General features: G+C 46.2%; 1 protein-coding gene across 2 annotated transcripts in view; it reads right to left on the minus strand.

Annotated features, from left to right (window-relative positions):
- The window catches only part of ASTN2 (astrotactin 2), a 1,024,651-nt gene that overhangs the window by 609,758 nt on the left and 405,080 nt on the right, over positions 1-9,813 (minus strand). For both annotated transcript variants that reach the window (XM_040241692.1, XM_040241685.1), the window contains exon 6: positions 170-316. In XM_040241692.1, coding sequence (XP_040097626.1) covers positions 170-316 — 147 coding nt within the window. The remainder of the gene's footprint in view (positions 1-169; positions 317-9,813) is intronic.

Genomic DNA, 9,813 nt, shown 5'->3' on the forward strand with positions numbered 1-9,813 from the left:
CTAAATGATGAAGACCTCTTTTAAGGTCTTTGGATGCTCCCTCTAGTTTTGGCAACATCATTCTGAGGTTGGGCATGTTCAAGGGGGGAATGTTCATGGGAAACATTCGACCAGACAGGAGTGCCAGGTGCCTAGTCGGCGTGGGGCATCTCTAACGCTCAGCTCTTACCGTCTGCAATGAAGTGCTCGGGCACGTGCAGAGTCACCTTCACCGTGAGTGGACAGGACATCTGACTGCCACACACCATGGCCAGGACACAGGAGCTCACGGCAATCAGCGTCAGGGCTGTCTTGTTTACTGGGCTTTTCAGCAAACCTGTAAGAGTAACACACACAAAGATACATAAGTCCCCAAGGTGAGGAAACAGGAGGAGGCTGGGGCTTGGGAATCCTGTTGTTTTCCAAATGGGAAGCAGGAAAAAGAAGCCACATTCCCGAGTCTCTCTGCTTGCAATGACATCTCATGGTCCCTTGTTGAGTCTTTTTTTTTTTCTTTTCTTTCAATTGTTATTTTTTTAAGTTTTAATTGAATCTATTACTTTTTTTTTTTTTTTTAATGTTCTATTCTTTTGGCCAAGAGGCATGTGAGATCTCAGCTCCCTGACGAGGGATTGAACCTGTACCCCCCCTGCATGGGAAAGCAAAACCTTAACCACTGTACTGCTGGGAAGCCCCTTTTTTGGATCTTTAGCCCATTGCAAAACAGGTTTATTATCCCTTTTGGTATTAATGAAAAGAAACAAATTTCCTCAAAATTGTGGCAATTTTCACTCCTCCCCTCCAAATTAGACTGGTCATTCTTAATATTTAGATGATATTAAATTTTCTACTCTCTTTAGAAGCAGTTGAGAAGATGCTGTGTTGTTGAACTCATAGAGCCAAGGGGAACGAGCATGGGCTTTGGAATTTGACCATTATGAGTTCAAACCTGGGGTTCAGTCCTCACTGGCTGTGGTTTCATTTTTGAACCTCAGTTTTCTTGTGCGAATGATGAGGATAATAATAAAAGTTCACAAGTGCCGGCGATTATCACGTGGCATGGTGTATACATAATGTCTGTCATCTAAAACGGTTTTACATACTGTTTGAGGCTGATCAGTTCAAGTTAATTTCCCAAGCATTTACTGATGCCCTACTATGTGAGACACACACAGAGCAGACTAAGAATAGTTCTTGCTCTTCAAGAGCTTACAGGCTAGGGGCAAAGGCAGGCTTGTACATGCACGCTAAGTCGCTTCAGTCGTGTCCGATTCTTTGTGACCCTATGGACTGTAGCCCACCAGGCTCCTCTGTCCATGGGATTCTCCGGGCAAGAATATTGGAGTGGGTTGCCTCCTCCAGGGAGGAGGGGATCTTCCCAACCCAGGGACTGAACCTGCATCTCTTACATCTCCTGCATTGGCAGGCGGGTTCTTTACCACTAACACCACCTGAGAAGCCCAAAGGCAAGCTTATCCACAGCTAATTAGAATCCAAGGCAAGTTGTGCTAAGAGCTACTGGAGAGGACATAGGATAGCAGCGGGGGGGGGGGGAGTTGCTTGAGAAAACTAAAGACAGCTTCACGGATGCAGTAGAATGAGTAGATAGATTGGATCTGCATGGCAAGGAGAGCCAGCAAAGAAATTCTGTGGACTATGTCCTAAGCCCACACTGGATCTCATTATTTAGGCTCTACTCTTCACATTTAATTTCAAGGCTTTGATTACCATTTCTAAAGCAATGTTTCCCAAATTTCTATTATCCTCTGGACTGTTATCTGGAGCAAACCTTTATGCCCAAACCTCCCAGACATCTCTCTCTGAAAATCCCACAGTTATGACAAAATGACATGTTCAACACTGAACACATTCCCTTCTCCTAAAAGCCTCCTCCTTTTCCTGGTCTCCCCAAAGTATTGAAAGCACCATCATTTAAACTGGCCGGAAACCTTGATGTCGTCTTTCAGTCTCCCGTCTTCCTCCTCCACAGCATTTAAAGAGCATGCAGTCCTCTGTATTCTATGCCCATAGCATCTCTTCTATTGTTTGCTTGTGAGATGAGGGAGGTATGGGCACATTTTCGCTCCCCACTCTCTGGTGGAACTCCTTGAGCTGTTATACAGCATCTGGCCATAGGATGTGGTCCATGCTGATTAGCCTGGCAGATATCTGGGGCTCACGGTGGGCCCCTCCACTCATGCCTTCTGTTACTCTCTCCTACCCAGCTAGCCCAGGTGCTGGCAGGGTTGAAGCACCACAGTGACGCCACAGTGAGCACTCTCCATCATGTTTCCATTAGTATGGGAGTTATTTGTAGAAGTTAAGTCCACTTGTTTTCTTGTCTCCCATCCCTTACTGAGATTAATTATAAATGTGAATTCCTCTCCCTCTAGAGAGATTTGTCTACATTTGCTGAGTTTCTTAAAATATCTTATTCAAACACCAGAATCTAGTAACTTGATGGTAAACTCCTTGAGGGCAGGCACTGTCTTCTGCTCATTATTGTGTCCTGATGCTGAGTGCAATGTCTGGAATACGGTAAATAGATTAAAAACAGGTTTAGTCATTCAGTCGTGTCCGACTCTTGTGACCCCCACGGACTGTAGCCTGCCATGCTCCTCTGTCCATGGGATTCTCCAAGGCAAGAATACTGGAACGGTTGCTATTTCCTTCTCCAGGGGATCTTCTCGACCCAACGATCGAACCTGGGTCTCCTGCATCACAGGCAGACTCTTAACCAAGAGTGGCTCTTTATGAGCCATCAGGGAGGTATAGCACCATAAGGGAGCATCTCAGTAGATGCATCATAACTTCCAGAAGTGATAACAATATCAGCAACCAGGCCCTGGCAGTGACCTATTGAAAAGCACAGCAAGCATACACAGTCGACGCTTAGATGGATGGACCTAATGGATACCCTGACAGCCCACTTTGGGATTCCTGTATGAATATCTGTTTTTATTAATAACCAGTGAGCTCCTTGAGGGAAGGGATCCCACCTTCTCCATCTTTATGTCTCTCCTGCCAAGTCCACTGCCTAGCACCTAGAAATTACTTCATTTAAAATAAGGGCTTTATCTTTATTGCCAGTCTTAGAATAAGGCATGGGGTTTCCCTGGTAGCTCAGCTGGTAAAGAATCTGCCTGCAATGCAGGAGACCCTGCTTCAGTTCCTGGGTCTGGAAGGTCCCCTGGAGAAGGGATAGACTACCCACTCTCATGTTCTTGGGCTTTCCTTGTGGCTCAGATGGTAAAGAATCCGCTTGCAGTGCAGGAGACCTGGGTTCAATCCCTGGGTTGGGAAGATCCCCTAGAGGAGGGCATGGTAACCCACTCCAGCATTCTTGCCTTGAGAATCCCCACGGACAGAGGAGCCTGGTGGGCTACAGTTTATGGGGTCACAAAGAGTCAGGCACACGTGAGCAACTGAGCACAGAACAAGGCATAGCCTGTGGCAGGGACAATTCATTATCTGTGGCTGCCACAGTTAGTGAATGCCAGTTAAACAGAGGAGTGGTGAAGATAAAAAGACGGTTCTGGTGTCAGGAGACAGAAAACCTCTAAACTTAAAAAAGGACCACATCAAAAACAGACTTTTTTCCTCTCATCCGGGACCACAAGAAGCTGTTTCAAACTTTGGTGTTATCAACTGCTTCATAACTAAAACAGAAGACTCAAGTTAACATCAATGTTTTCTACCAGAAAGGGTATGAACTAGGGCTTGGTGCCTTGTGTAGGTGTTTTCTTAAAAAGTCAACATATTACAACTAGCCTGGATATTTAACAAGCCTCTCCCTATCCTGCCCCCAGATATGAGTTAGAAGCAGCACTGAGCTTCCACTCCAGGCTTCATAGCGGCTGTTCTGAGAGAAAGAGCACGTGAAGATGAGGCTGACATGAATAAACTCTTGGGACGGTGAACCAGGTCCAGAGCATAAGCTACAAAAAGTGCCTAGAAGCACCTGGTACTGGGATGTGGACACCCTGGAAGGAGAACGGTGCCCTGTGGGTGGTCCAGCGGGCATTTCTCAGACTGATTGTTGCAGCAATAGGAATGGCTGTAATCAAGACATTCTGTCCACTAATGAGCCAGTTATGGACATACCACCCAGGCTCCATGGGGCTGATTTCTGGTTGGGCGAAGAGAGTTGAGAAGCAGGAGAGGAACTGCTTGGACTAGCTCCCTGGGCCCATGCTGGGCCCTCCATTTCAATCTTCAGAGTAATCCAGGGTCTTTAAGAGTCAATAGGGGACTTCCCTGGTGGTCCCGTGGGTAAGAATCTGACTGCCAATGCAGGCGACATGGGTTCAATCCCTGGCCTGGGAAGATTCCACATGCTGTGGGGCAACTGAGCCCATGTACTACAACAACTACAGTGCCCGAGAGCCTGCGCGCAGCAACTGCTGAGCCCATGCGCCCAGAGCCTGTGCTCTGCACAGAAGAAGCCACCGCAGTGAGAAGCTCCTACTCGCTGCAACTAGAGAGAGCCTGTGCACAGCAGTGAGGACCCAGCACAGCCAAAATTAAAAAGAAATATTGTTTTACCCGTGGTGGATTCATGTCATTGTATGGCAAAACCAATACAGAATTGTAAAGTAAAATAAAAAATGAATAAATTAAAAAAAAAGAAAAAAAAATATGTAATCAATATCAAAAAAAATAAAAAAGAGTCAAGTGGTGGTGAGTAGGAGTAAAGTCATCTTAGCTGGTTGGTCGTTAGTTTTCTTATCTGGAGAATAGGAATAAAATGACCTTTCCTTCAAGAGTGTTGTGAGACATGAGACAGCAAATGTCAGACGACCAGCACAGTTTCTGGCATAAGACAGACCCTTGGTAAAATGGTCATTTCCAAGCCAGACATTGGTGTTTATCTCATAACTGATAGCAGAAATCAGGACTTACTTATCTCTTTGTCCAACCCATTATCAGAACATACTAGGAACTGAATGATTCTTTATAGAAACTGAAGCCACACAGAGTAGAGTGCGCACGGAGAGTTTTAAGAAGCAGAAGGAGTGGGAGAGAGAATGCAAATGAACAGCATCCTGGGGTAGCCATTTACTCAGAGAAAGCCTGAAACAGCACAGTTGTCTCTGAAGTCTGGGAAGAAGGAAGCACACACATCAAGTCTGCACTCAGGCCAGATGCCCATGGAGCAGCCACCAAGGCTTGGGGGGTTTCCATGGCAACGGCCCTGGCAGAAACTTCACAATGGGAAGCAAACAGAGGTGATTTTTTTAAGAGTTCTTGGCCTAGGGAACTGATGATCAGCACTTAGCTCTGAGTCGGGACTATAGACAGTGGCAAGGTAGAAACTCTCTCTCCCATAATACACAACTCCTCCTCACCCAAGGCTCTGCACAGCAGTGCAGGAGGCAAAGGCCTGGAGGGAAGAGAACCTCCATTTGTTAGCTGGTTTCTGTTATCCAGGAGCTATGCCTAACACTCCCATCCATCCATCCACCCATCCATCTTTCCAACAAGTTTTTATTGAATACCAACTCTTCCCTCACACTGTTCTAGTCAAGGGGGGAAAAACAGTAAAGAAAACAGCCAAGGTCCTTGAAGCTAACATTCTAGAGAAGAATTATCTTGGTCAGTCCTTAGAGCAAACTGCTACTGCTATCTCTGTTTTGCACAGGAACAGTGGGGCTGAGTAATAAAAGCCAAAGGTCATGTCAACTGCATGTGGCAGAGTCAGGATTAGAACTGGTTCTTTTTTTTGCCATTTATGTTTTAAAATTAACTTCATTGAGTATAGCTTATTTACAATGTGTTAGTTTCCACTGTATGGTAAAGCGAATTAATTACACATTACAAATATCCACTCTTTTTGAGGTTCTTTCCCCATACAGGTCATTACAGAGTCCTTTTTTTTTTTTTTTTTAAACTGAAGCATAGTTGATTGATTTACAGTATTGTGCCAATCTACAGCAAAGTGACTCAGTTATACATACATATACATTACTTTTATATTCATTTCCATTATAGTTTATCACAGAGTATCGAATATATCCTGTGCTACATGGGAGCACCTTGCTGTCTATCCATTCAAATGTAATAGCTTGCATCCACACCCCCCAGCCCCCCAGCTTGGCAACCACAAGTCTGTCCTGTGTGTCCATGAGTCTCTTTCCGTTTTTTAGATAGGTTCGTTTGTGCCAAATTTTAGATTCCACATATAAGCAGTATCATATGGTACCCATCTTTCGCTGACTTACTTCTCTTAGTATGATTATCTCTAGTTACATCTCTGTTGCTGCTAGATCCAGTTCCTTCCACCCTCTCCTCCATAACCCTGCTACCTCCCACTTCACCACAGAATAAGGGTCCCCGGACAGCATCATGCCTTGTGGAAAGAGGATGGTCTTAAGAGCCAGACATGCCTACCCCAGCTTAGCCACAAAAATCTCAGTGTGTCACTTCCCCTTTTTCCTAACCCTAAGAAGACACAAGGTCTCCATCTGAATAAAGAAAAAAATGAGAACAATGGTCTTCTTTCAGAACTGATTTGAAGATAAAATATGATGCTTGTAACTAGCTAAAAAAAAAAAAAAACTCAATAAATGAGAGCTCCAGATCAGAATGTGAGCATCCTTGGAAGGCGAGGGTCATGGTTAGCCCTGGTTACACCCCAGTTTGCAGTTTCCTCCTCACCACTTGCCAGGGAGAAAACGGCACTGTGGGAACAGACTTTCCCCAGGGTGTATTGAGACTGGAGAGACTTAGTAATCGAATTTTCCTTTCACTCTCCCTTCCTCTTACCCCTCAACTCTTCTCATGGCGGCAGAGAATGGCATAAAATGCATTACTTGAGAAATTCAACCGGAAATAACGGCATTGTTGATCCACATGCCGCCTATAATTTGGGGTTTGATTGATTCTCAGTTTGGAAATGCCAGGTTGAGAGAGGAAAATCAAATTTACGTTAAACTTGGACTGAATAAATCACATTTTACAATGAAGAAAATATATCTCACCCCATCAGGCCACTGTGTGTGGAAAACCTAAGGCTGCTATACTGTCACTGATTCCTGCCACCTGGAATCCTGGGGGACGACAGGCTGGATCCGAAACTGAGAAGTCATTTCTTTCTTTAAGTGGCACCTGGAACTGTAGTGAGGGACAGGGGTTCCAGGAACCCAGACATTAGGGTGCAGGAGCCCCCAAAGTAGAAGTGCCACTTAGAACCAAACAAAGAGGTTTGGTTTAAGATTCTGGATATAGAGATTTAAATCCAAATTCTTCCCTTTTAGTAGCTTCTAACTTTTGGCTAGTTACCAACATGGTCAGAACCTTGGTCCTCTAATCTATAAAACGACAATGGTAATCCCCAACTGGTAGACAAGGTGTGTGGGTTAAATGAGAGACTGTGATTATAACACTGAACACACATACTTAGGGATCGATATACAGTGTTGCTGTCATTCCTTTCATCTCAATTGCTTAAAACCCCACCGCCCAACACTCAGCATCTACATGGATATCAAGAGGTCGTGTGATGCTCTGGCTCAAGCTGGAATTCTGGCTTTCACATCTACCTGCTGGTCCCCATGGACAAGTCACCTTCCTTCTCTAAGCCTCCACGTCCTTATCTGGGAATTGATTCGTTCAATAAGAAGTTATTTAACGTGCACCTACTACGTGCCTGCCAATGCAGGAGATGTGAGTCACAAGTTCCAACCCTGAGGTTGCAAAGATCCTCTGGAGGAGGACATGGGAACCCACTCCAGTATTCTTGCCTGGAAAATTCCATGGGCCAAGGAGACTGGCAGGCTACAGTCCACACGGCCACAAAGAGTTGGACATGACTGAGCAACTGAACACACATATATGTGTGTTCACATGCGTGTGTTAGGCATCACTTGTTATTCTCTTCTGTGAGTCCAGTGTCTATAAGCACATCTGGATATATTAGGTGCTCAGTAAAGACCTACTGAATGAATGAATGCATGCTTAAACGTTGTTCCCCTTTCTACCAAGAGGTGTCGGCATTAGAATATTGCTATTGCTACTTTTCCAGTCATATGCATTCATTTACTTTCTCAGGCAAAGATCGGTCCCTGCCCAGACAGAAATCATACAAAAAAAAAAAAAAAAAAGCCTGTGAGAAGCTGCCAAGCCTCCTGCATATCAGGGTGACCACCGCAGATTGATGGGGGTGCCCCAGTAACCTCACTGACAACCTCATGGTCTTCCTGGCACACCTGAGCTCCTGGGCCTCTGTGCTTCCCTGTGTATTTCTGGAAACTAAAATGGGGACACGTCTGCCAAGTGCAAGTGCCACCCTGGAGGCAGAAGGAAAGAATACCTGAAACTGGGGCTTTCGCAGATCTCTGGGGACAGCGGCCTCCTTCCCTTAGCCCGCCTCGGGTCTGGATTCTGCACACAACGCTAGAGTGCGAGGTGTCAGCACGGGCATCCGTATCCCTGTCTTGCCCACCAGGGCCCAGGTCTCTCCTCAGCCTGCCCCCTTTCTATTTCGGCCGTGAACTAGCATCCTGAGTTCTCTGGCACTCTGAATCTGACACTCTCAGATCCAAAGTGCATCCATGTGTACTTTCCCCACTCTCCTATCTTCCCTAGGATTTTCCTTTAGAAGATCGGTGCAAGGGTTCATCCAGCTTTTGCATACTTCCAGAGACAGCAAACTCACCCCCTAGGAAGCAGCAATTCTGTATTCAGATACTTGTTCTAAACAGTCCTAGAATCTCACTCTGTGAGCCCACTTCTGCCATCCAAGCCAAAGAGGACACACTGAGACTTCCTCCTGCAGGCAGCTATGTAGTTAGAGGTCAAAATGTGGTTGCCTTGAGTCTTCCTCTGCCACCCAGATATCGCTAGCCTTACTTTATTTCTCTAAAGTCATACTTTGAGTCTCTTTATTACACTTCACACAGACTTACTTTCTCTACAATGGCTTTACTAGCAAAGAATGTCATCATCCTTATTTACCAACATTCAGAAAAAAAATCAGCTTTGTGCCAGACAATATAATTAGCCATTTTCACCTAATCTCTCACATTCACAGAAATCTCATGAGAGGTCTACTATTCCCTTTTCCCCACTTTACAAATGGGAATACTGACGCCACCACTTGCTAAAGGCCACCCAGCTCAAAGGTAGTAGGGCTGAAAATTTTAAAACCCTAACTTGAGAGCCCAAGTTCTCAACCATTAGCTGCCACGACTTCTCTGTCAGCATGGCAGATGTGATGTGAGCAGAAACGAATCAACCCTGTTAACTCCCTGACAGACCTCAGCTTGCCCTTGAGCCTATGGGGACTAAGGGTGGATTCTTAGCGGCTTCGTTGTCTCACCTGATATTGACCATAGGTCTTCCAGGGGACCTTGGCATCAGCGGAGGGAAGCTTATCTTATCAGAAGGGCAGGTGGTGGGAGGGGCAAGCTAGATGGCTGTTTCCCTTCCTCTCTGAGCCTGAGAAAATAGTTCAGTTGAGCTCTGTGGAGCTGACCGTTATCCACGAGGTCCCTGGGGAGCCCTTGGGGCTGGCTGTGCCCTGCTGGTGGGGAGTGGATGTGTAGTGCAGGCCTGGACCACCCTGCTGGTGGGAAAGGGACTGACCGCAGACACGGAATGGGGTCCAACAGCTGGCTCCTTGATTTCGCTGCGGCAGCTGCAGACAGCTGTTCCCGAAACCAGGAAGGCAACTTCAAGGTGGTGACAGTGGGGTGGGGGCAGTGGGGTGGTGAGTAGGGTGGTGAGAGTGGGGTGGGGGCAGTGGGGTGGTGAGTGGGGTGGTGAGAGTGGGGTGGGGGCAGTGGGGTGGTGAGTAGGGTGGTGAGAGTGGGGTGGGGGCAGTGGGGTGGTGAG

Source organism: Oryx dammah, unplaced genomic scaffold, assembly GCF_014754425.2.
Source record: "Oryx dammah isolate SB20612 unplaced genomic scaffold, SCBI_Odam_1.1 HiC_scaffold_1, whole genome shotgun sequence".
Classification (NCBI taxonomy): Eukaryota; Metazoa; Chordata; class Mammalia; order Artiodactyla; family Bovidae; genus Oryx; species Oryx dammah.